This window comes from Parus major, chromosome 1A, assembly GCF_001522545.3.
Source record: "Parus major isolate Abel chromosome 1A, Parus_major1.1, whole genome shotgun sequence".
Classification (NCBI taxonomy): domain Eukaryota; kingdom Metazoa; phylum Chordata; class Aves; order Passeriformes; family Paridae; genus Parus; species Parus major.
In genome coordinates this window covers 66,970,092-66,997,922 of record NC_031773.1, presented here as the reverse complement: position 1 = coordinate 66,997,922, position 27,831 = coordinate 66,970,092, and the positions used below count along the sequence as shown (strand labels likewise).

Genomic DNA, 27,831 nt, shown 5'->3' with positions numbered 1-27,831 from the left:
TTATTATAAATAATGTATAGATATAATAAATATTTATACATTATTTATAATAAAATATGTTAATATTTTAATAAATAAATGTTAATAAATATTATTAAATATTAATAAATATTAATAATAAGTAAATAAATATACAAATAGATAGATATATAAATTAATAAATGTGTACATAAAAACAAATTAATTTTTCAGAGGGTGCAGCTGACATCTCTTGATTTTCAGGAGACTGCCTGATTTTCAAAAGGGGTCAGACCTCATCCTACTTCTGCAAACAATTTTAAGAAGTTTTGTTACTTTTGGCGTGGCACTTACACAGGGTTGAATCCTTTGGACTGCAGCCAGGCTTTGACATCCTCAGGAGAGGAGTCGTAAGTGATGTTCACCACCGGGACGTTTGGCCGTGGCACGTGGAATTTCCTCTGGGCAGCGCTCCGGCCGATGGTGAGCCTGTGAACAAGTTCATCCTGCACCTCCTCCATCTGAGATTTCCTGCCTAGACAGAGAGAGAGAGCTCACAAGAGTTGTTCTCAAGGTTGTTTTATCAAAGTCAACTCATTTCTTGAATGTTGCTTTAAATCGTGAATTTTTCTTCTTTAAAGTTTCATTCATTAGATCTGATTGAATTATTACTCTGCTTTTTTTTTCCCCAGGGAATATTTCAATATTCTCAATCCTCTCTTTGCAAAACAAAGCAAAAATAAACAAACAAAAAAACCCCAGAGAGAATTCAACTAAGACCCCAGAAAGGAGAGATAAGCTGAATGCCACAGAGAGGCACAGATCATTACAACAGCACAAATAAGAATAAAATGGGAATTCAGGGTTATACAATAATATAACAATAATCAGTTGTCATAGCCTGCATTTTTTTTCCTAACAGAATTGAGGGTTTAAAAATGAAAACAAAAAAATGATGAGGAAGGTTGTAAGATTGCTCACACTGTGGGAAGGCAGTCCTTTCCACAAACAGTTTTTTAGTTGAAAATCCAACTTTTTAGTGCAAATCAACGAAGGCAAAAAAAATTTCACAGCTACTGACACATATCCAACTTAGATCTCATGAGTTATTGCAGCAATCGTATTTTTGACAGGGTTTTGAGAAATTTGAATTCACTCCAAGCCTGGAGTAGCTGCTTAGCTGAAACACTGTCACATTTTGCATTTAAAAAGGCTTAAAAAAAAAAAAAGGGGGTAGCTGCTCTCACCAGAGACTAAATAATTGGGCAAGATTTGTTTATTTATTTATTCATTTTAAACAAAACTGTAAGAATTCATTATCCACCAGAACCCATTTGCCTGTAACATTTAGTTCAGTTGCTGTTCATTAGCAGGCAGCAAACTGAAATGCTTTTAGTCATTTCAACAAGATCAATTATAATGACAGTGAGAATTGTTTAAAATTACTATAAAAATTCCTATGGATAACTTCACAAAAATAGGTAGAATTCAATAAGGTGTAAATAGCCTTTAGACCTCAGGGAAATACTGATTTTTCACAGTTAAACTCTCTGTGCCATAACATTGGAACAACTATAAAAATCCTCTGACAAACAACTCAAATTATCTCAAAAATTCTCAGGATTTCCTTGCCAAGGTATTTTTAGTGATCTTTATTCAACATTCTCACTTTGATACACAAACAGTAACTACACCACCCTCTCAATGCACCCAGATGGCAAAACCTATTCCTTTTCTCCCATTACACTGATAGGAGCAGATGAAAACAACACAACTTCAATATGAAAAAAAACCCCTGCAAGACAGAAACATTTTTGCTTTCTCTATTTTCCTTTTATATTCTCTCAAAACCTCTCCAGGGATCAATATCTCTAGCCAGTTAAACAAATAAAAACAAGCTTTACCTAGGCCTCTGGGATTATGTCTTTAATCACCACAGCAAAAAGAGGAAAAACCCTTGGTTTAGCAATTTCCTTTTTTCTTTTACAAAACAGCCTCAGGTTGAAAGTGGAAAAGGCATCTCTGCTATAATATTTGAGGCATTCAGGCCTTACTGTGCAGGATTTTCTCCTCTCCCCCCACCCTGAATGAGAATCAGAAGCCCAATGTCACGAGCTCAGTGATTTGTCCAAATCTGACAGGGGTTATCCGAGGAAAGCCTTTAGGCAGTGTTATCAAAGCTTGAACCTGCTATTTTCCCAAGCAGGAAGAGGCACAGAACACTGCTATCTTCCTTCTATTTACACAGATTCTGAAAGATTTACCCTTAATCTAGACCAAGACTGTATCAAGAGACAAATATTTAGCTGTAAGATAAGAGATTCCTCCCGTTCTTAGATGTGTTATCAGAAATGAGCAGGATGGGCATGGGGCAGGTTCTGCAGAGTTCTCTGCAGGGTTCAGGAGGGTGCTTGGCCAGCAGGTTTCCCTTCACCTTCCCTTTCCCATCACCTCTGAGAGGCACCTGTTCTGTGAGGGTTTTGAGGTGCCTGAGGCTCATTAGCTGGGTGTGAGTGAGAGCTCCAGGAGGGAACAGCATCTCCTGTGTGTGACCCATGGCCTCCACAGTGACCCTTCACACCTGACACAAGCCCTGTCCCTGAAGCCAGTATAATTTCTCATTTTCCATCTAGAATGGATAGAGAAGGCCATTGTGGATTCAAGGACAAAGCCAAGATATAGAAAAGTCTTTCCACAGAAATAAAATTGGTTTTGTATGTGTGTGCATGTGGGAAATTCACCCTGACTTTCCACATCTTTTGCAACTCTTTTTTTGTCTACTTCTATTTAAGTAACAAACTCTTTTTTGGGAAGCAGCAGTGAAGCCTGTTCCTCCAACCAGGCTGTTCTCCAGTTATCTTTTCCAGCCAGACATTCACCACATTAAGTGAAAATACCCAAAAAAGTTCCCAGCTCTGAGTTCAGAGCTGTGGCAGGAGCTTGTCCTCCACCGGGCAGTGCCACCAGACTCCACCACCAGGATTATCCACACAGCCACACTTCCCATCCACAGGGGGAAAGAAGCCCTTCTCCAGAAAGGATTCTGCTCAGTGCCAGTTTCTGACCTTAGGTGGAGACAGGATTTGCTGGTAAGGCAGTGAGGCAGAGGATAATAAAAGCTGTCAACCCTTGGACTGCAAAAAGCTCATTATTTTTACAGCTATTACTTTAAAAGCTGTAGCAAATGCTTGCCTACATGTTTCAGTTATTTCTAAGCCAAGCAATCACATTGCCTAAAGTGCATTTAGGACAGAAATTACTGACTAAATAAGCTTTTCTAACCCTACCTGCTTTTAAGTCAATACAGAGTAGCAGCCTCAGCATGCCTCAATTGGCATATTCACAAGGTATCTGCAATCAGAACTTCACAAGACAGCCACACACTGTTAGATGCACATGAGCAAGTTTTTCCAGCTGTAGAGGCATGGAATAGGTTCCTGTGTCCTCCTGGGACAAGGACACCAAAGTCTGCTCCATGGCCTGCCAGCTGCTGCTGCTTGGACCCAGCCAGAGAGCCCTGACCATAAAATAACCCTACAAAACTATTTCAGTATGGTTCCTGTGCATCAGCCAGACCTGCAAGTGTTCTTGAAGCCCTGAATATGTGTTTCAGAACGGTGCAAATGACCTAGAAATATGGGTGATCGTGAATTGAAGTGTGAAAACAACATAACTGATTTTAAAAGTGATTTAGGTTGTAATGTGGCAGTGAGTTCAGGTGGAAAATGTGCATTAGCCAGCATATCAGCGTGGGCATTTCCAGTGTTAAAAACCACTGCCTAGAGATCCCAGACATGGGAAATTTAGGTTGGATGTTAGAAAAAAGTTTGTTACTGAAAGGGTGATATAAAGTGCTGGAATTGTCTATGCAGGGAGGTGGTGGAGTCACCATCCCTGGATGTGGTTAAAAAACACCTGGATGTGGCACTCGGTGCCGTGAGGTGGTGTTAGGGCATGGGCTGCACTCAATCATCTTAAAGGTCTCTCCCAACCCAGTGTGTTGCTGTGGGATCTCAGTCTCCTCAGGGCTGGGACACCCCCTCAAAGGGGAGTTTCCTTTATCTCAGTTCTGTTTCAGAAAGGAATCTCCAAAAGGCTCATTAGCTTATTGTGTTTATTAATCTATATTATCAAAAGAGTTGGCAGGTCTTCCCCAGACTTTCTCCACAAGTTCACCCACCACAGCTTTGGCTCAAGTTGGCTCATATGGCACAAAGTGGCCCTGAAATACACAGTTCTTTTATCTTTATACTTATTTTCACACAATTAACAGTAGACATAAGTTATTTTTCTTAGTGACCCAATGACCCAACACCTGTGTGCTGCACTGGGGCACTTTTTATCCAATCACTTATTACTACCCAAAAACCTCTGGAAGAAGAAGAAGATGAAGAAGAAGAAGAAGAAGAAGGAAAAAAGACAACACCCTAAATCCTCCATCTTGTCTTCTGCTCTCTAAACTAGTTTAAACTCTAAACTTTTTCACCCAGTGACTTAAGAAAACTTTAATCTACACACACTTTTAGCTTTTCTATTTAATTTTAACAGCTATTTTCCTAGTGTTTTCTTGAATGTCAGAGCTTGGAATCAGAGATAAGAGCACACTCTGTGCCTCAGACTCTAACACAGTGATTCTGTGATTTAGGATGGACAAGTGTAAATTGTTTTTCCCTAATTACCATTATGGTAATTATAGCGAGGGTCAGAACACACATCCATAGCAAAACCGTGTTTTAAACATAACCTTAAAACTAAACTTTGCCATCTGAAGCGCAGCCCTAAGGGACTTCAGAATGAAACCAAACACACAGGAACTGGGAGAGGGGGGAAATCTTTTTCTCTCATTTCTCAGGGCAAACTTACGATCCACAGGAATCTGCTTCTGCCGTTGGGTGTCGCGGGCCACGCTGCCACTGCTGTCGCTGGAGGTGCTGCTCTGGCGGCTGACGGCGGCCGGCGCCTTGGGCACGGGGACTGGGATGGGAGCTGGGGCGTTGGGAGGCAGGGGGACAGCCATGGGGACAGCCACGGGGACAGGGGTGGGTGTGGGGGGCGGCGAGGGCGTAGCGGGAACCGGCTCGGGTTGTTTCGCCACGTAGTCCGTCCTTTGTTTCTGGAGGATGCAGAGAGGCTCGGTCAGGCAAATAAATTTGGGCAAGGCGTCAGACAAACCCAGACTTGGCACCAAATGGTGTCATTTATTCCACAGGGGCGCCTCACTTGCCAGATAGAGTTCCTAAATTTGCCAAATTTGCCAAAAGTTCATCTGGGATCAACATTTGGCAGCAAGCACCCTCTCTGTTGGACAAAGACTCACACCAAGAATTCCTCTGCAACACACTTCTTTCTTTCAAGCAGATGAATTCTGTAAATTAGATTGTTTTTAAATCCAAAATCTCTATTAACTGGCTCTTTTTAACAGCTTTCAAAACCTTTGACTTGTTGAACTCCATTGGTGTAAAAATGTATATTTTTGAGATGGTGTTAAAAAAAAATTACTGAAAAATGAACGTGTCCAGCCACACCTAAACTCAGCTTATGTTTTAACTTTTAAATATCACTGAGGATAGGATGACACATTGTTTCTTGAACTGCAGACAGCATTTAAGAGATTCCTGCTCCTCCTGTCCTTTCATCTATGCCTTTTCAGCTATTGATGTGATCACTACAAGCCATCTCAAGGCAATAATCTGATTAAAAAACAAGTCCCAGGTTTCACTGTTCTTGGAATGGGGCTGTTATTTCTTTCTCCCCCACTTCATGAAATCTCCTAACAACATGTAAGTTATCTTGCTGCTAATAACTAACTAGCAGGTGTCCAAGAATGACCTTGGGAGGTAATTTCTTCTTTGCCTTTAGAATGACACCAGTTACAGGAAGAACACTGTATTTTCCCAGAGCAATCATAAAGACAGACAAATCCATAAGCCACCTATGCTACCCCTTTCCTTCAAGCAGTTCAGATTCCATATCTCACTGTTTAACAGTGTTCCCTCTCCACAATTTTGGACTAACATGGCTTGAAGGTTCAATATTAAAGTTTGTTTGCTCAATAGGGATGCCTCATCTCGTAGTTATGAGAAGTCTGCTTACTTTGGTATGAAGAGAGATGAATGCATTCCCCAGATTCATTGCTCCTTCCTGAAATACCTTTCCCTATTTCCTCAGAGGGTTTTACAGTAAGGAAATATTTGTAGGAGCCACATGTTAGAATCTGAGCAGCAGATCACTGCCCTGACAACAATCAAACTTTCCTTAAATGTCAGCAAGTGCCTTTGTACAGGAATCCCCAGCTCAGTGAAGTCCAGCTGAAGGACAAGGCATTTAGCAGTGAATGTAAACCACTACAGCAATACTGGTTTAAACCAGGAGAAAATTTATCCCATCAGCTTCTCTGGCCAATCAATTAAGCCTAAGAAATGACTCTTACTTCCCTTGGATGATTTTTCACTGAAACCATAATAGTCAGTTACTAAATCAAACATATATCCCTGCAAAACACTTCCCATTAAGCATTTTTGTTTGTTCATTTGTTTTTATCTCAACATTTAGTTGTTTGAAGGCATCCTTCTTAACTGCTTTGTGAAATGTGGGAGATTAAAAAATAATCATGATTGACTTTTCTGTATTTTACTGCTTCAATGTTAGCTAAATAAATGCTTTTTTAATTGTCCAATGACAAGGCAAGTGAAATGCATCATATAAAAGTGAACAAGCAGAATAAATGTATTTATGAAACTTGCTCTTTGGTGGAAAGAGAATGCCCCACCAGGTTTATAGCAAATATACTGTAATTTATTATATATAGATGTACTGTGATTGACCCAAAATCTTGTCAATGATTTTAAAAATTCCACAGCTTGGAATTACTTGGAATTCTAAAACGTTCCAATGATAGTCACATCTTTTTATCCTGTTCTCAGATTCCAATTACTAGACTGTCACCCCACACAATGCACCTCGTTCATGTGTGCTCTGACCTTCTTAAAAAAACACAAAGAAAAAGTAGAACTTTTTTATGACAGAGAGGATTTGTTACAAACCAAGGCATCCACTGCACATTGCCACAATCATAATCCAGAAAAAGAGAAAGCAGAAAAACTAAGTGTAACTTTCAATGTTACTGGAGGAGCTGCAAAAACATGTTGTACTGCAATCATCAGCCTCATCAAAACAACTTGCTGCAGTGAAAACAGAAATTAATCTGGAAGCGTCACTCAAACTCTAAATTTACAAATGCAACCACATTAAAACACACTTTGCATTATGCTGAACAGTGCCCAAAAGCCAATTATATATTTGAATCCCATTTAACATTTCCTTTTTTAACACTTCTTTTTTTAACTCCAGATCTTTTGAGGACATCCACACATTCATGCCATCACTTATATTCATTGCTATAAAAAGAAACAAGCATGCACTATGGAATTTGGTGACTACATAGCCCAAAAGAGGAATTTTTGAGATTCAATACCAGAAGAGTAATTCAGTTACCTCTGAGAGCTCTCCCAGTAATTGCTGTGAGGAAAATGGAGTAAATCACATCAAATAGTATTGTTAGAAAGGTAAAAAGTAACTGTCTTACACATCACTCCTGAAATTTCACACAGATTAGCAATTTAAACTAAAGGAACATCAGTCTTAGTAATTACCTCTTCTTACTGGAAAACTAATAGTGAGTTATTCTAATATTCTTATTTTGAATAGGGAACAGAGTGCTGGCAACAAAATATACACATGTGATGCCATATAAGGAACCAGCTCTTTTCAGAGCACCTACCCAGACAGAAACCTAGAAACTTTTCTATTGAAAGAAAACAAAAGCCAAGGAAAAGACTGCCAATGGATTGAAGATCATCAGGTGAATGTAAACAACACTTGCAACTGTTGAAAAAGAAGAGTTAAGTAACAGCAGGCATTAAAAAAGTGCTTAATTTTTCTAGCTGAAGAAATGTTGGCTAGCTGAGCAAATGAGATAAAGGTTGCTGTTCTCAGACATGGACTCACAGAAGGGTTTGGGCTGGGAGGGACTTGGTGGCTCCATCTCACTCCAACCTTCCACCATCCCAGATTGCTCCAACACCCATCCAACCTGTCCTTGAGCACTTCCAGGTGTCCAAATGTCCAAATGAGCATCCAAAGCTTCTCTGGGCAGCCTGTGCCAGGGCCTCACCACCCTCACAGGGAAGAATTTCTTCCTAATATCCAATCTAAACCCATCCTCTTTAAGATTAAAGCCACTGCCCTCAGTTCTGTCACTCCATGCCCTTGTAAAAATCCTTCTCCCTGGACAATCTGCTGGCTAGCTACTCACTGATTTCCTCACAGCAAAAAGAACTATGAACAAACCTGGGATTTATTTTTCCTTCTTCCTCCTATTTTTATTTCTTTTAAGACTTAATTTGCACTCCTCAATTCACGTGAATTGGAACAAATGCTTTAAATTTGTGGTGATAACACACACACTCTCATTAAAAATCTGGATATATCATAAAACCTTACTGGGACTAAATTTTGTTTTTGTATTTCTTGCCAGAAAAATCTTTGTTTTTACAGGAAAAAAAAATAAGTCCAAAGCTGTTCTCAACACACTAAAGGCTGCATCTGGTGAAAAAAACAAGATCCAGTATGATTCAATCTATTTTTAATGGAAGCAAAATAATAAGTTTGAGTAAAAATGCTAATGGTACCAGCCCTAATTCCTGAGCAGTGTAAAAGAGTGGGAACAATATATTTTCAGATATATTTTGGCATTAAAAAAGGGGAATACACATATCCAAACTATGGTAAAAACAGATGAAGAGGCACTGGAAACAACCAATGCCAGTGTAAGTGCTGGGAAATGTTCTCATTAAGTTAACACAGACACAGAGATTTGAGTTTTCTCTCTCTCTCTGAAGGTTTCAGTGCCACATTCCTGTTTGCACAGTGCCACGAGTCCACCCAGAGGGCTGCAGAGAATTCAGCCTCTGAATTTCAGTTTTGACAACAGCACTGGGGCTTGGAACTTTCCCTGGGACTCCACTGAATGGACAAGAGAGAACCAACCACTCATCCACAGCCAAAATCAGGTACCCAGGACTGGAAGAGAAAATTTCAAGCAGGGTCTTTTGCCAGAGTTTACTTTGGTGGGTTCAACTATTATGGAAACAGCTGCCTACTAAAATCCCATTAAAAAACACCTGAGCAGTTCATTTGTGGTTTTACTGAATTTACAGGAAATTTAGACAGAGTTTACTTATACAAATTGTTATTAGCTAGGATTAGTTCCCTGTTTCTTAAAAAACAAAATAGAAGAAAAAAAAGAAAACATGGACAAACTGCACCTTATTAAACATTTACTCTCTGCCTAAGGATTTTGTACACATCACTGATGATACAACTGTATCACCTCAAAAAGGGTGTCAAAGAGATTAATCAACATGCCTACCAATATACACAACTCTATTCTAATTATGTTCTTCAAATTTCATTTTCAAGAGTGTTAAAACAAAGGTAATAAAATGCACAGAAAATAGGAAAAGCTATGATGAATCGTATTCATAGGTTCACAAATTAAGAAATCTTAAATTTCTTAATTACAAATTAAGAAATCAGAGTGCTTGGGAAACTCTTTATGTTCATATATAATAGATGGTGAAATAGCAGTGCTGGCTACTATAAAAAAAAAAACAAAAAACAACTGATTAAATGACCAACACCCCAGAAACACTGATAAACAATAGTAGAAAATAGAAGAATTCAGCAAAATGATCTTCTAAAAAGTACAGGAGAAAAATGATGTTACAGGAGCAAAAATACTGTTTCCTGGAACTAATTCAACTGACCAGAAGACAAACAGTGTTACAGGCTCTGACTCACAAAGATAATTAAATAATTGAGGTATTGCTGGCAATGTCTTGCAAGTGTCACCTCAGTCCTTTCAAGTGACTATTTGGGATCTGGATCCTGAAAGGAACTGAGTTAGATCCTGAAAGGAACTGAGTTAAATCCTGAAAAATCAGGATTTAAAGTAATGTGTCACTAGGTCACTCGTTAGAGGTCAGTTGGCAGGGGGACAGAGAGAGCAAAAAATACTTTGCAGCTCTGAGAATAATTGTGATACTGAGATATCCATCTCTCAGAGATGGGGTGTCTGTAGCACAATCAGGAATTCATCCCTTCAAGGCCTCAGTTCTCTCTGAAATAACAGCAATGTCTCATAGTGCTGTTGTGAAAATAAATGGATTTATGCAAACTGAACCCTGTGTCCATCACTGGAAAACAGACAAATGAGAATCTCAGGAGTGCTAAAATTATAATAATCACCACGAAGTTAAAACAGAGTTACTGACATGTCTTGGTAAAGACTTCATTTATCCTGTGCAATTCATTATATTCATAAATAATTTCACGGTATTTCAAGCTCCCATTTGAATATGATCAAGCTGCAGAATAACCTGCCAGAGGGCAAAGTAACAAACTTATCTTAAATGGTATTCCCTGACCCTAATTTTCACAGGTCCATGGAGAATGCTTTGTGGAAATGATTATTTTATTTTATGCCATGTCCTGTCATTATTTCAAACAGAAAACTTGAATAGTGTGAGAACCTCTGCTCAAAATTCTGCTCAGGACTTGGTGGCAAATTCCAAACACACAAAATAACATGCACAGGAAGGGAAAAAAAAAACCACCAAGCCAGATTTTTAAATCAAGATTGGAAAAGCACTCTAGGTTGCATGCTTCACCACACAATCAATGCAGAACGAGGCAAATGCAGAATGAGGCAAACACTTTGGGGCAGGAAAGCTCAGAAATAGTCTGATTCAAGCCCACCAAGATCAAAACAGGTCTGCTACATTATTTTGCAAAGCATTGTGGCATTTTTGGGTTTTCAGTCATCAGCTGGAACATGCACACACAATGAATGAATATTAGATTAGATTAAAGTATTTAACTTCAAGCTTCAACAGAAGCTTCAACTTTGGCTTAAAAGTCTGATTTAAAGGCAGGCCTGGAATTTCTGCTTAATCCAAACTTATTTGCCTAAACTTTCAAGATCATTAAGAAAAGAAAACAGGAAAGAAAGAGGTCTCAAAAAATATAACTTCTTCTTTTAGTAGCCTCTAACCCCCTTAAATTTTGTCTAAAAATACATATTACGACTTTATCCTCTATATCCTTACTTGGGTGGATAATTGTGCTGATGTAAGAATATTTTAAAGCAATTTACCCTCTAATTCTGTTCAACATATAAAAGAAATAATGACAACAAAAATATTAGTTCCACACCAGCACATGAAAGAGAAAATTAAAATTAGGTCAGAATAATAGAGTGCTAGTGATGCACAGACATAGTAATTGAAAAATACTTGCTTTGTGAATTCAAAAGCAAATATACCTCCTTTTTATCACTCCAAAATTACAACAATTAAATAAATTCAAGACTGGGATAGAGACACACAAAGACAGAAAATAAAAGGAAAATTAGAGTTCACTCTTCTAGGTAAAACAAAGATGACCCTACCTTAAATAATTCAAACTCCTTCTTTGGCATCAACAGCTATCAATTCACAAAGGATATTTGCAATTAAAATAAAGGCATACACATCCATTAGGACTGAAGTTACCACCTCTAAGCAAATAAGCAGTGAAAAGAAAAAACAGAAGAAAAACATTTTGCTGTATCTCTATCAACTGCATCTTCTCTGAAATACAGACATCACCTTCAGCCTCTACAAGAAATGTGAATTTAAATGTAAATGCAAATTTTTTGGGATGCATCAGTGGAACACACAGCTATTTCAGCCTTGCTGTGACTCTCTCCCTCCTCCACATGCACACCCTGACACTTCCAGAGGAGCTTTTGCTCCCAGGATGGGCAGTACCTGGATGGTGCGGGTGTAGGCAGGCTCTGGCCATCCCTGGCCGCCTTCTGTCATCCTCAGAGGGTCCAAAATGTTGTTTGGCACAAAGCCCGTGCTGCCACTTTTGTTCTGGACCTTCCACCACTGCTTTCTGTCATCCAGAATCTGAAATAAATTGGGAAATTAATTCCATATCTTTTCTGGCTTTCCTCCTGCTGTACTTAAGCTGTGAATCATTTCAAAACAGAACCAGAACTTCGCCAGGTTCTGAGCCTGCTGACAGCTGTGTCCCTGAGAAAATCCTGCATCTTCCCTGATTCTCTCCATGGTTCTACTGCACTTTTCAAAATGGGGCTGTCAATAAAGGACATCTAAGTGTGCAATGAAGTTCTGTAAAACTCAGGGGTGTTCTGGATCCAACAGTGGAACAAAAATTAAATATTTTCATGGAGATGCTGCCATCTCTACAATCCTCATGCCATTGACAAAAGGAATAAATAATTGCTAATAACCCAAGAAAAGGCAGCTCTGAGGGAGCACAAATTTGGAGACACAACACTTCTTATCAAACAGGGAATGGGAGCAGGATGGCCAGGAGCAGTCAGAAGTCTGAGTGCCTGCCCCACATTCTCATACTCTGCATTTCCTCTTTTTGTTGCTCCCTCCCTTCCAAACATATCTCACTTTCATGGTGCCACATCCTCTTGGAAAAGAACAGTCCTTCACTGTACCCCATGTGTACACAGATAGTTATTTAAACACTACTTAATATTTAAAAGCAACACTAGAGAAGGTGGAAGGAGCACACAAATGTATTTTGAGCACGGATCTCTACAGCACCCTTCCCAAGTCAGCAAAATTGATGCAAAACAAATTAACTGAACTTTCCATACTAAATCAAACATTAAGGAAAGCCACACTGCCCACAGGAAAGGCACCCTCAGCTTTGAGTAGCAGCAGAAATTTTTGTGTTGTCTTTGCAGACAAGATTACCTCCACAATCTCTTCTTTCATGACAGAAAGCTCACTGTTGTTCCTTGCCACAAACTCGTACTTGCATTTGGCGTATTTCTTGCTCTGTGCTTTACCGTGCGCTTCGTAGTTTCTGCAAAGCAAAGATCAGCCTATTGCTCAGTGAGACTGTCAAGTGACTAAAACCACAAAATGCCCTCTTTGAAAAACCTGCAAAAACATTTTTTAAAACAAAAACCTCTCAACCATAGTAAGATGCTGTTGTAGCCCTCCCTATTCATAATACACTGATTTAAGTGCCAAAAAAAATACAAATAAAACAAAATAAAGAGGTGGCTGAGAGCTCAAGAACTGCTAATCTTTATCAACTCACTGCTTGCAAGATGTATGAGAACAACCTAGATTAGCAGGTGCTATTGTTTCAAAATAAACATGTACTCTATATTTAGTTTGTTTTCCTACAGAAGGTTAAACAGTTATTATAAACAAATTATTAAACTTAGGATATAATTGACAGCTTGGGCTTTGTATGAAATTGTGTTTCTAGTTTTCATCACAGACAGTTCCAAATACATAATAGATGAATAATTTTTTGCCATCAATACTAATGGAGTTAAACTCTAAGAATTATTCACCTATTGTAGATCAATTTTCTTAATTGACCATGAGATGCCATCAACTTTAACAACTTCAAGTTACTTTTATCAATTAAGAATGAGAAATAACTGATTGCCAGCCACACACAGGATTCATTGTAGAGCAAGGCATATCACAGTAAGCTCTGTTATCTTTCTGTTTCCATGAGGAAAGACTTGTCCAGAATGCCTTTGGTTATTCTAGTAATAGCTAAGAAGCTTCTACTTTCTTTGATTTTTTGCAGTCAAAGTGAATTCAATTCACTTTTTCAATTGAGAAGTCCCCAGCTCACAAAACCCCACAGTAACTTTATATACTCACTGTATATTTGTACTTTATACAAATTACACCCAACAACATAAACCCATACTGGACAGTAAAGCAAGCAAACAAACAAAAACCAAACACAGGAATAAATACATAAATAAATAAACCCAAACAGCTAATTAAAACATGAAGCAATCTGTGGCTGGAAATGCTGGGTACAAGGTCACAGCACAGGGATATGAACACAGGTGGTTGCTGCTGCTCTGTAACTCTGGGTTCCAGGTGTGCCTGCAGCAATCCAGCAGCCCCCTGGCTATTGCACGGCTGTGGAGAACTGTCTCACTTGACTTGAAGAGCAGAACCAAGGAAAAATCATATTCAGATTGAAAGATTATTTTGAAAGAAAGACAAAACACTAACAGTATTTAAGGAGAGAGTGAAAAGCAGGGGATGGCCCCCAGCCTGAAGAATAGCTGTTATGAGGCTGAACGATGTGTCAGTAATACCAATTTTTCCTGCTACACCCTTAAAATTAATATAATTTTGATTTTCTTCCTCACTGTCTCAGAGACATGACTAATGCAGCTCTGACAGTACTTTTACTTTTAGGCAGCCTTTCCAAAATAATTTCAATAACTGTGTCATCCTGTTTTGTCCACACCTAACTATCCTGATTCCTTCAAAAAATACAACTCAGGAAGAACTTTTAAAAATGTCTAGATTTTAGTTTTACTCAACCCAGCAACATACCCAGCACATGGGCCAGACAATGGATGCATGCTTCTGAAGAAACCCTAATTATTCAAGCCCAACCTAATGAGCCAGTTTACTCTGGGCACAAATATTCTGATCACTTCCCTCCATCCATCCTTCTCTGTGTTTCTTACTGCCTATCAGATTTACCATAATTTCAGGCCTCAGCTCTCCTCTGTGCACTGCCTGAGAGCCTGGAGGGCTGCACAGACATTCAGAGAGCTTTTCCTCAAATGACATTGAAAGCCAAACTACACAGCCAAAAAAACTGCTACTTTGAAACAGCACAAAACTTGCTGAAAATTATTCAGTGGCATCAGAGCTCCTGATACACCTAAAATCCACTGAAAGTCTAAGATTCTGACACTTCATTTGCATCACCCAAGGGAAGAATATTTTACATCAGTGGTGAGAAACAGGCACCACTACAGCAGGTCTCATTCCACAGCTTTCCAAAGATTAATTTCACCTTTCATGAGCTGCTTCTTAGAAACATCCATTTCTCTTTACCCCCAGAGAGGAGGCTTGGATAGCTCCTTCAGTTCCACACAGTTCCCTGACACCATCAACAACTCTTTCTCTAAAACTGAACTGGAGGCAAAAAAAACTTTTGCTTGGAATATTCTTACTCTGAAAGGACAAAACAGGTCTTACCACATTACAGGAAAGGAATTTAGAGGGCAGATCATCTAGATTTCGAGATGACTGGTCCCGGGACAAGAGTGCAACAGGCAGTCAAGTTTGAGAAAACAATTAAGGGATGATTACTCTGCTGCTGTTGCTATGAGAATAAATCCAAAGTTCAGGAAAATAATTGTGTCCTGAACACTACGTGGGAATTGGCTTTTATGCAGATTAACAACAGGATCTTTTAGCACATGGCTCAAAACTAGGGATCTGGAAGGGTTTTCATCACAAGAGTTATATTGAGGATGCTTTAACCAGCAAGTTGATCCCAAAACTTAGCTTAAACATCTCCCATGGCTCATTAGACAAAATACTTTTCATATAGTATATATGGGATATGGTTTGGTACAGGAGAGCAGTTCCAGTGCCTCTGTACTGATCTGCTTCCACAGTTTGTGCTGGTGTAAATTCTCCCCAAAGACAAGGCCAAGGATCTCTGCATATCATCTTGTCAAGTCATTCAGTTTTAGGATAAAATGCAGGGGGTGAAAGAGAATGTGCAAAAAGACACTGTTTGCTATGCAAACATTTCAGAGCATTTTCTGCAACAGCTGAAAGAGGATGGAGACAAGGTGTCACTGCTCTGAACTTAGGTATTTATACACCAGCCCAGGAAACAAAAATCAGGAGATGACAGAGCACTAAGTGAGCAGCCAAGAAAATCAAACAATCAATCAAAATGAGAACAGGTGAATCTCAGAGCAGACTTGTCATTCCTTGTAATTCTGAAAAGAGCAAAGAGTGTATTTAAACATGAAAGAAATCAGAATTAAAATCTGAACCGAAGTGGGTGGATTCTGTGTTTGCAGTTGGGTTGGGACTCCGCTGTATCATTTTTGACAAAAGCAGCAATTTAACAGCATAGATAAACGGGATATTTCATAGAAATGATACAAAAAGAGCCTTAATGACACACTTTAGACAAAGAAAAGCAGAATCACTTCCCCAGCAGAGACAATCCCACAACCAGAGACCGTCACAGACCCCGCCACCCCAAGAGCAAGAAGTGGGGACAGTTTTCCACAGCCCCAGGGCTGATGCCAGGTCAGGGTTACCTATCTACATGTCGGCTAACAGTTTGCTTAAAGGCAGCCACAGCTGCCCCCTGGTCCAGCAGAGGCCCTCTCTTGTACACCGTGTTACTGAATGCATACCCATCCGCCGGGGGGTAGTCGGGAACGCCGGGAGGCTGCAAGACAAAAAGGGAACAAAGCCACCGGTGGGTTAATGTCATCCTCCCCCCAATTCCTGCACCTCCCCAGGGGCCCTGTCAGCATTCCCCCATCCTCAGGTGCCCACGGTGCTGCCATGAAAAGTTAATAATTTCTGCATTTCAAGTGCGTAAAGGAGATCAAAAGGAGGAGAATAAAGGGATTTCTATCCCAGCGCATTAATATTGCAGCGGATGCTCTTGAGAAAAACACTTCTCTGGGGCAAGGGCCGTGTCATCTCTCAGATATCACTACAGCAACTTATAAACAATGGCTGAACTGCTTTAAAATAAACTGCACAGCTTTAAAATAAACTGCTCTGAGCTTCTGCTCTGGATTTACACCTCAAGCCACAAAGCTCTAGCCAGCCAACAGTAGGTCTGTGCAAGGAATGAAGTGAAATGAACACCCTCATAATAGAACAAGGATCATACATGTCACACCCTCACTGAATGTGGCTGTAGTCCATGTAGAAAAGCAAAAAGGAGGGTGATATTTGGTGCAATTATGGATTTTAATTAGGGAAAATAATCATATGTAAGAACATTCAAGAGTTTAGAAATTATTTTTTTTTTAACAAAAAAACCATCTTAAATTTAGCATTGACACTCCCCTTAGAGGCAAAAATTATCTTAATCAGCATTTCCAAAAACAAGACAAGGTTTAACAGTTCATTTCTGGGTATTATGATATTGAAATAGCTAATTTTATATCCTTATATTTTTATATTCTTCCCCTGTACCATCCAGCTGCACAGGTTAGACTGGCTGAGATTCACCAGAATTTGCCAAATCTTTAAGCTTGGAGTGTTGTGTTCTTTTGAGTTTTCTCCTTTGATGTTTTTGCTTTCAGCTTATTTTTTTTTTATCTCTGTTGGTGTGGCTACAGAAAAGGTTCTCACCTAATCTCTGCCTCCAGGTGCCAGATGTGGCACCCACAGATACTCACTTTGGGGACTGAGGGTTCATGGAAAGCAGTTAAACCCCACAGAAATCCCCACACAAATAGAATATTCTTTCAAACACTATTATTGAGACATTTTTAGGAAAAAAAAATCTCCTGTGTCACCTGGTTTATGCCTTACATCAAAGGAAGCAGGAATTCAATTTACTTCACACACAAATTATTTGCATTGCTTTAGCCTCCCTGGACACTCTCTGGTGGTTGTTCCACCACCATTTCAAGTCCTCATTGCTGAACTGCCTCCACCTTGAACCCCTCTGCTAGGAGCTGCACGAGTGGCTGGATCTTAAGATCCAGGAATTCAGGAATGGAAAGAAAAAATGAGTTTTTTAGGGGTGGGAACCTCCAATACACTTTTCCTGATGCCAGAGCCCTGCCCAGCAGGGAGAACAGGGCCATGCATCCTCTCTCCTCTCCCTGCACAGCTCTGCACAGCCAGCCTTGGTTTTGGGGAGGGAATTCCAAACACTTCCATTCTCATCTGGCTTTTCCAGCGCTCCTCATTGAACAAACTGTTACAGCAGACTTAAGAATAATTATCCTGGTATCACCCACTCCAGAGAGGTGCTTTTGCTGCAGATAAAACAGCATTTTGCACTCAGGCAGCTTTTTCCAGCTGAGCACCTGCAGCATTTCACAGCTATTAAGCAGCTCAGTGCCTTTTCCCCCAGGGATGTGCTAGGGAGGCATGGGCACAGGGAGCCAAGGTGCCAAGGTTAAATGTTTGCCCAGGACCTTGTGGGAATCAGAGACTGTCATGAAACCAATGCCTGATATCCCAGGAACCAGGCACTCAAACTGTTTTAATGAACTGGGAGATTATTATACATATACATATAAAAATATATATATATTTATTTATTTTCATTTTTTTTTATTTTATTTTTTGTGTGTGTGTGTTTCTTTTGAAGGTTAAGACAAAGAAGTTAAGCTGGCATAAACAGCCACAGGTGCATATAAAAAGACTGAAGTGAAATCAGCTCCCTGAAGGACAAACAACTGAAATACCTTAATATGTTCTCCCCCTTCAGATTTGTTTTAGGTTACTATATAAATAAAGAACGTGAAATCCTTAGACTCATCAGAAAAGAAAAATTAATGATCTTTGTTTAATACTACTGGAAAAGTTTCAATACTGTTATTATTATTATTACTATTATTTTTCACTACTGATCTACATTTCCATGTGTTTTCTTCTCTATATTGTTCCTAGTAATAATAATAATAATAATAATAATAATAATAGTAGTAGTAGTAATAATGGTTTGATGGTTTTTGGGAGCTGACTAGGGAAGGAGGGTGACAGCAATAGCAAAAGCTACATTTCACATTACTCCACCCATTAACTTTACTAAATGCTTTTATTCTCAAAATGAATCACTGGAAAGAATTTACTTTTTATCACATTTATTCTTGTTTATCTTGTTAGGCATAAAGCCATACACTGCTTTAAGTAATCAAATATGTATCATGTTATCCCTCCTTTGCTTGGCAGGGTTTTTACCAATTTTTTTTTGTCTCTATAGCTGAGTAGACCTTTTTTTTTTTTTAACTAACAGTGATTTTCACAAAAATAAAAGTTTTAATGTGACTGGGAAGCTTTGGCTGGGGAGGTTTTGCTATCTCAAATTACACACAATTGATCTGCAAGAAAACAACATCCCAAAACAGCCAATAATAATTCCCCAAGACAGAAAGACTCTTAAGTCAACCTAGGAAATTCTTAGGTGTGTTCCCATCTCACAGATGCTAAGAGAGTACTTTGGATTAGCTAAGTCTAGATTTAAACTAAAACCAGTATAGAAAAATAAAGTAAAAATTTAAATTAAATCTCGTGTCCTCTCAACAAAAGACAAAACCTTCCAAAAGGAAGGTTTTTATATGTTTAAAAAGGCAATACCCATTTTTTGTTAATTAAAAAGAAACAAAATCCACATAGAGTCTTAAAATTTTCACAAAAATAGAAACTCATTTTGTGATAAATTCTATTGAAAAAGAAGGGATAGAATCTTGGTTGGGAAAGAAAGGGCTGGCTATAAAGTTGCTCAGAAAATGCACCCTGGTTTCTCTAAAGGCTTTGGATGATGCATATTTCCATTCTTTAAAGAGAATAACCTAACTTTTGCTAAATTTGTGACATTCCTTTGAAGAAAAATTTGGGAAAATGTTTTATACAATCATTTTCCTCAACAGCAAAGTTGGTTTTTTTTGAAGTTGGCCTAATCCACATGGTATTGCCCTGAGAGCAGCTCTGAATATTTATAAGCAATACAGTGAAAGAATCAATAGATTAACAAAAGGAATTAAAAAATTCCACACTGATGAATTAAGCCCAAAATTCCACCAAAAAAGGGCAGTTCACTTCTTTTAGATTGTGTGCCTGTGATTGGCAGCTCTTGAGAAATTGCCCAAAGAATTTATGCTCAGAATCAATGGGATCTGAGAGCAGAGCTCAATCAAACTCAACCTGAGGGGCTTGGGTTGTCCTCTCAGCTGAGGCAGGGAGTTCAAGGCAAAAAAATAAAATAATTATGTATATATATAAATATCTAAAAATAAATGTATATAAAAATATGAATATATATAAATATATAAAATATATAAATATATAAATATTATATATAAATATAATATATGTAATATATAAAGTATCATATATATTTTATATTTATATGAAAATACATATGTATTTTATATTTTCCTAATTGCATTTTTTGCTGGCTGAGCAGGTATTTGGTTTCTTCTAACTTCAATGTGAAGCCTGAAGAGCTTCCACTGACAGAAACATGGAATTTTTGGAACTCCAGGAATGCCCCAGGATATTGCCCTCAGGAAGGAAGGGGTTGGTGTTAATTATTTAATTGCCAGAGAGCTTTTGCAGTAACCTTGGGATAAGAAGTTTATTATTTAAGTAGTAGGTGGGAGAGACCCATTTTTGCTGCCAGCCACAGCATTAATGTGCTCAAAGAGGGGGAGAGAGAGTGGAAAGAGGGGGCCAAGAGCATGAGAGCAGTAGGTAATTCAGGGGGTAGAGAGAGAGGGGCAAGAGGGGGGAAATGAAGAGGGATTAAGAGAGCTAAATTCTTGTTACAATACATCATATCTTTATCTTTAGTGAATATTCTAATTCCCAGTAACCAACCAGTACACGACACACATTCTATAGAATTTACATATAGCCTATAAGAATTACTACATTACCATGCAGTGTTACATTTTAAACTCTAAAAGCTACTCTTTCAAATTCTTCTCGTGCTGCTTGACCTTTGGATTCTCTATCAGCAGAAGGACATTGTTCAACCAACAAGGATGCTCCTTCAGCTGGCTAGATGTTATTGTTCTTTGGTTATATAGTAACTAGCACTCAGTATCTATAGCTCAAAGCTAGTTTTCATTTCTATTTCCATTCTAGGATTCACATTTTCAGAATATTTTGTTAAACAATCATATTCATAAGGTTTTCCTGCTTCATCTCCTCCAACAACCCACCTCACTTGACAGTCTCTTCATCTCTTGCTTGCGCTGTTGCTCTGCCACGTTTGCCACAGACTCAGCCAAGTGGTTGAGCTCCTGCTCCTTTGGAGCTCCTGTGAAGTTGAGCAGAGGAGGCTCCCAGCCATTTCGGAAACGGGGGACATATGGGGGAATAAAATGCTCTTTTGGCCATTCAGCTCTGTGTGAAAAGCAAATTAGAAACCTCTGTCAAGGGCCATGTGAATGCTGGTTTAATAGGGTTCCTGTAAATTGAAATTCTTCAGAATTGTTATTAGTATGGAGGAGAGGGTGGGGTTACAGTACAGGCAGAAACATGCTAGAACAGGGAGAATCAGCAGAACACATTTCCTCCCTGCAGTGCCCTGCAGAAGGAACTTGCTGCTTCTGTAAGGATAAGTCACAAAGAAGCATCATTTGTAGCTTCTCACTTACAACCTTGGTTGATAATACTGAACACAAGTGTCTTTCTCCCAGGAATCTCTATTACATCAACATTTTGTTCTGATTTGCTCTATATATTAGATTTTTCCTCACCAGTCCACGATTCTCACATCTATCAGTAGTGAATTCCATCTATCACTTTACCTGTTATAATAAGGTATTTCTAGAAAAAAACCTCTGAGATCATCAAGGCCAACCTACAGTTACAAACACCACCATAAAAAAAAAAATCTAAACACCCCAAACCATTAAAATTCACTGATACAGCTGATTCTTGGAGAATTTATCTACTGATCACCCATTGGCTTTGTGGGCTCCAGAAATAAGAAGCCCAGATGTGCTTTAAAGAGTTATAGTTGAAAGAGTGTTAAAACACAACAAACTTCTGCCTAATAGCAAAGGATGGGTGACAGAAGATTCAATCAGAACAAATATAGGACTTGTTTTAATGGGGAGAAATATTACAATGCTCTATTTGTGTGGAAGCACCAACAAAAGGCTTCAGAGAAACAGCCAGCTTTGTTAGAACACCTGAAAGCAGGTGTGAAGCTTAGGGGGCTACACCAAAACCAAAATAAACAAATAGCTTTTAAAGATTAAAATAGATTTAAAGATTTAGATATAAACCCCACCCAGCTCTACATGCTCCAGGATCCAAGAATTATCATCACATTTGCTGTTTTATAGTCTGGACTGATCTTTATAAAATACTGTGCTACTTTTTCAGAGTTCCATCAGTGTTTTCTGTTGTAACACCAAGCACCTAAATCAATGCTTTCCTGCCCTGCCTTTGCACTACACATGACACTCTGTCCCACAATATAAATTACTGAGTCTTCACAGTGGAAGCAGAACCAGGAATGTACATTACAGGTTTTTAACGAGCTCAAAACCAAGGATTTGCCAGACACATGAGCAGCCAGCAATTCCCAGCCTGTTGGGCCTGGCTTGGTCAGTAATCCTTGATTTTATCATTCCCCTCTCCTGCTGCATCTCACCCACCCCAGGGTACCTCTGGATACTGAGATCAATCTCACCATCAATTCTAATCCACACAGATCAGCCAACTACATTTTAAGTGCTCCATTCTTCATTACCAAACACAAGCTATTTCTCTTTCCATTACCCTTTTTCTTCAGGATGGACAAACAAATGGAGCAGCTCCCAAGAAAGGAGCCCATTATTTTGCCCAGTGATCCATTTTCCCTGGCTATGAGGCCATTTCCACTCCTTCCATGCAGCCTTCCTTACACTCTGCAGCTTTCAATCAACCAAATAATTAATAAAATAATTATTAATAATAATAAAAATAATAATAATAATTTAAAAAAATCCATCTGGTAGACATTTGTGTTCCAATCTGAAATTTGGATGAATAAACACAAAAAACATGCTGCATTTCCAGCCCAAGTGATTGCATACTTCATCATCATCAAATGCACTTATCTACCACAGATGACAGAGTCAAAATGCACTTTGCTAATTTAAGATTTTTCTTTTGCATGTTCAATTCACTTAATTTCAAACTACAGAATTACCTTGAACCCAACATATGCATAAATAAGTGAACTTTCAGCTAAATCACAACAGTGAATCCATTAAATGCAATGTCTAAGGTATGCACATGTGGCACAATTCAGTCAAGAAACATTTTTTTATAATTCTAAGCATTTTTATAGCATTATGATGCTTTTAAAAAGACATTGCAAATTTTTAACTGTTAATAATAATTGGAAATTGAAAACAGACATTTGTAGCTATTATTTAATATTTTGTCACTCTTTATTGCATCTTCAAATTGTTTTTTAATGAAGTCCAGATAGATGAGCTGGAAAAATAATGGTGAAAAACAACTGGAAACATGCAAGGGATAGCTCAGAAAAAGATACTCCAGAAGATTATGTCAAGAGGTTCTGGATATCACTGACAAAAAAAAAAAATTCTCTCTGCATTTTGTCTCTCCTTGATATCCCAAATCTGAGTCAATCTAAAGAGTTCCTCTCCAAACCCTTCAAAGAGCAGTTCTCAAGGGTCCAAATCCTAACAAAGTAATATTGAATTTATTGAGGGCTGGATAACTTGGTTAAGACCACGTTGACAAATTTGATTTTAGAGAATGCTCTCTGAAATCTGAAGATTTTTTTCCCCACCTGGCTTTGGTCCATGAATCACCCAGGGACATCCACAGCTGTCCCTCCTCGCTGGTGACGGTGTATCGCAGGAAGTCGATGGTGTCTTTTGTCAGGAGGGGGCTGAGCACTGTGCCAGCAAGCTCTGGACCTCCTGTTGTCTGCACCACCTAAATCCAAGGATTAAAATAATGCCAGGAACACACAGGTTGTCAGTAAGGAAGTGGCATGTCAATTTATGTTATCTACATGAATGTGAATTTATGTTACCTGCTATTAGGAAACAGTCATTACTCATAAAAACATACCCCAGAAGTAAAAGCCCCTCTGAGAACCTGAGAGGGTGTCTTGATGTCCTAAAAATTAACTGAACTATTTATTGCTTCAGAACTGTTGCTCTGGTCACCATCCAGTTTTTATTTAGACCCACTCTGGGCAATAATATTTTTTGCTTTACTGATCAAAGCCGCACATACTTCCATTAAATATGCTTTCAACTCTCCTCCTGCATTATTAAAAAATATTAAAATTAAAATATTAAATTTTCATTTAATTTTATTTTAATTTATTTAATTTTATTAATTTAAAATTTAAAATATTTTTTTAAATCTCCTCGACTTTTATTATTGCTAGTCAAAAATTATAATGGGAAATTGTAACACAAGGCCAAAGATGATTTAAATAAATACATTTAATAGAAGGGAAAATATGCAGAAAATGAGATAAATTGTTTTCTAAAGAAAACCTCATCCTGAGATACAAACATTTCTCCTTACTTACTGTCCAGGGACACAACATTTCAATCTTGTTATCATTGAAAAGGTTACAGAGCATATAAATACAAGAGTTCTGAAGGTAAACACTTAGAAAACTGGAAAACCTTACCATATGTAGTGGGGTAAAGAGAAAATGAACCAGATCAGCTGCACTAGGATTTTGGATATGGAACTTCAACTTGGCCTGAAGGAATAGAACAAATGGTACATTTTAAGAAGAATTTAACTATTAAGACAATAAATACTTCAGGTAAGAGTGGCCATCCTGCTCAGGTCCACCTAAGCCCAGTGCTTGGCCTGCAACACCCACTGAGTGCCCATCCATCCCATTGCTCTTGTCTCCAAGCATATTTTTGCACCTATCATGCAAAACAAGAAGTTCCACAACCAAATGAAATGTTTTGTGGAGAAGCATCACCTTTGGAAATCTGACATCTCCTACTTTCATTAGTATTCTGCAAACTCTTCCAATAAAACTAAATTGTCTTTCTCAATTCACTTTTTCCTAGCAATGCTCATAACCATTTACAGACTTATTAGATTATTCCTGAATCTGGTCATTTCCAAGCTGAAGTAATTCCTTCAAGCATTCTTGTCCACCCTGTACCTTCAATTTTGCTACACTGGCAAAAAAAAAATCAATCCAGGTAACATAATGACATACTGATAATCTTTGTTAATGTTCTGTTGTCTTTTTTTTTTCCCTGATGGGTTTTGCCATTTGCTTGGTTGATAATACAGAACACAAGTGTCTTTCTCCCAGGAATCTCTATTACATCAACATTTTGTTCTGGTTTGCTCTATATATCAGATATTTCCTCACCAGTCCACGACTCTCACATCTATCAGTAGTGAATTCCATCTATCACTTTATCTGTTATAATAATATATCTCCACAAAGAAACTCTGAGATCATCAAGGCCAACCTACAGTTACAAACACCACCATAAAAAAAAAATATTCTAAATACCCCAAACCATTAAAACTCACTGATACAGCTGATTCTTGGAGAATTTATTTTATCTACTGATCACCCATTGGCTTTGTGGGCTCCAGAAATGAGAAGCCCAAATGTGCTTTAAAGAGTTATAGTAGTTTTTATTGCCTCTTGCCATCTGTTCCTCAAACTGCTTTTGGCTACCTTTGTTGGGCTTTTTACATCCAACTGTCCCTCCAAATGAAGAAAGAAGGAGGAGGATGTGTTTTTGCTTCTAATAACTTCCTATACATTGCTCCTCAGTCGTAACAACCCAGTCCCAGTCTATCTGAAGCTTTTTGACAGATGGTAGGCATTTCTAGAAGCTTCCAGCATGAGATTTTACAACAGTTTCCATTCTACTTGAAGATATTATTCTTCTAGCTACTCCTTTTATTTTTATACCAGATTCTTCATTTTATACAGTTTTCCTTGCCTGGCATAAAGCACAAATTTCAGGCTTTTGCTGCTCCTGCGAAAATGCTGAAGTGAAGCATTGTTAAAGGATTGTCACAGCACAACTCATCAAGAGCAGCACTAGAACCAGGTCCCAGATGCTGCTGAGCATCAAAACAAGGGCTGTGACTTCTCCTGCACAGAAGAGAAAGATTCAAAGATGCACAGATTTTTCTTGGGTAAAAAATAAACTAATTGAAAAGCAGAATGCAGTAAAAAGAATGGAAAAAAAAACCTGGACATGACATCTTTTACTGAGGACAAGCAAGTTCCAAGATATTCATCCTCCCTCAAAAGAGCAATCCCTCAAGGTCAGAACCATGACACTTGATGCAGCCTTTTTTTTTTTTTTTTAAAGGATATTTTTAACATGTCTAAATATTTCCTACAGCCCTGCAATCAGAGCTCACTCCCCAGGAGGAGGAAAGAAGCAGTTTTGACTCAGTGGATTCAGGAGCAGTTTTCCCCACTGGCACAGCCTCCCCAGCAGCTGGAAGGGACAGTAAGTGTCCAACAGCAAATGCTTTGAAGGTCCCACGTGCTCCCTCCCTTGAATAGGAGGCTGCCACTTGCAGAAGAGGAAATGCCAGCAGAAAGCTCCTGAATTATCATTTTGACTGACTGAGAACCTGTAAAGAGACAGCAATTTGTTGGATGGAATGTTCTGAGGCCAGAAGCTCCTGGGTGATGATGGCAACAAGCACAGGGAGTCTGATGGGGCACAGCAGAATAAAATCAAATTAAATAAAATCAGATTAAGGCCGCAGCTGGTGATGCTGGCAAACACACAACAGAACTGTGAGCCCCACAGACCTTTCTAGGAATTCTTTCATGATTCAAAATCAAATTTCCCAAGTAAAAGGCTTTAAAGAACCAGGGAAGGAAGATGCTGAACACCAAATGTGTTCTTCTAGGCATTGTGCAGAGAAGCTGAGGAGCAGCATCCTAAAGCTCAGAGGCCAAGCTAGCCCAGAGGTGGCCAGCCCTGGCCTCCCATCTCGTACCCACGAGCTGCTATCACTTACCAGAAGATTGAAGCCATGCTTGAATTTTTGGAAGCAATCAACAAATTCATCTGGAGGTGGTGGCTTCGCACGGAGAGTAAGAACACCCTCTGGTGAACAGAAGGAGATTTTTATACACCCTTTTATAGTTATATAGCTTCCATAAATATTCCAGGTATAGTAAACAGCAAAACACACAAGAAATTTACTATCTTACAGAATTTTGTAAATATAGAACCAAGGCAGGAGCAGATTCTGTGGTCACATCTCTAATTAGTCATTCCCCACTGACTTCAAGCAAATGATTTTCATAGGTTTCCCTCTAAGCATATACTGCATTGGAACTTTTGTGCTCAAATTGAGAGAAAATTGCTACACTCATTAAGAAAAAACACACAAAAAGACATTTCCTAGCTCCTTCAATGATCCTGAGAGAAACAGAATGGGTGCACTATGAACTCTCACCTCCAGGTCCTTTCTTTTTACTTTTTTTAGTTTTCTTCCTCTTTGAAAGCTCAGCAAATGCTTCAGCAGCTTTTTGCAGTTTGGTAACAAAATACTCTATGTCATCCAAAATATGGTTCAGAATTTGCTGTGGGAAAAGAGAAATTTAAATTTAAAGAAAATTAAATGTTTCTCTACAGAATCTATAGCAGAAATACTCCAGAAATTGAAATGTCCAGACTCCTAGACACCAGTAGCTTCCTTGGAACAAATTCCATGCTGGAACATTCCATATTTAGATTCCTCATGTTTTTAAGTTTACATACACATAAAGTATTTTAATTTTAATTATTTTTAAAATAAAGGCCCACTGGAAGTTTTTAAAATTTGTTAAGCTCAGACTGAAATTACACAATTTATTTCCACATTACATTTCTGCTGAGAGCACAGGAAAAAAAATCTCTTTTATTTGAATGGACAGCATTTTTGTAAAGAATATAACTTCCTAATCTCCTTTAGCACTAAGTATTAAGCTATTTGGTGAAGCTCTCTACAAATTAAGCTGTTTGTGGAGAAGTACTCTTTGAAGAATTGATTTCAAAGAGTAATTGGAGAAGAATGAATGAACCCTGAGAGAAAACACAAAGACACCAATCCAGCAGGTCCCAACACACTTTTCTCAAGACCCTCTGATGTTGCTGAGGGCAAAATCAGAGTGGAGGAGTAGAAATTTACAAATGACACATGGGGAAATATTTGATCTTGCATATACCATAGAACATGCCAAATATTGTTGCTTAAATGCAGGAATGTT

At 38.5% G+C, this 27,831-nt stretch overlaps 1 protein-coding gene across 5 annotated transcripts in view; it reads right to left on the bottom strand.

The window, feature by feature from the left end:
- EPS8 (epidermal growth factor receptor pathway substrate 8) overlaps window positions 1-27,831 on the bottom strand; it is a 130,109-nt gene that overhangs the window by 5,573 nt on the left and 96,705 nt on the right. For 4 of the 5 annotated variants that reach the window (XM_015627743.3, XM_015627744.3, XM_015627742.3 and 1 more), the window contains 10 exons: window positions 27,039-27,165; window positions 26,595-26,683; window positions 24,247-24,321; window positions 23,383-23,531; window positions 20,786-20,969; window positions 16,178-16,311; window positions 12,801-12,912; window positions 11,829-11,972; window positions 4,822-5,071; window positions 313-493 (listed from right to left, as the gene is read on the bottom strand). In XM_015627743.3, the coding sequence (XP_015483229.1) occupies window positions 313-493; window positions 4,822-5,071; window positions 11,829-11,972; window positions 12,801-12,912; window positions 16,178-16,311; window positions 20,786-20,969; window positions 23,383-23,531; window positions 24,247-24,321; window positions 26,595-26,683; window positions 27,039-27,165 (1,445 nt within the window). The remainder of the gene's footprint in view (window positions 1-312; window positions 494-4,821; window positions 5,072-11,828; window positions 11,973-12,800; window positions 12,913-16,177; window positions 16,312-20,785; window positions 20,970-23,382; window positions 23,532-24,246; window positions 24,322-26,594; window positions 26,684-27,038; window positions 27,166-27,831) is intronic. The other variant, XM_015627745.3, reaches the window with a different exon arrangement.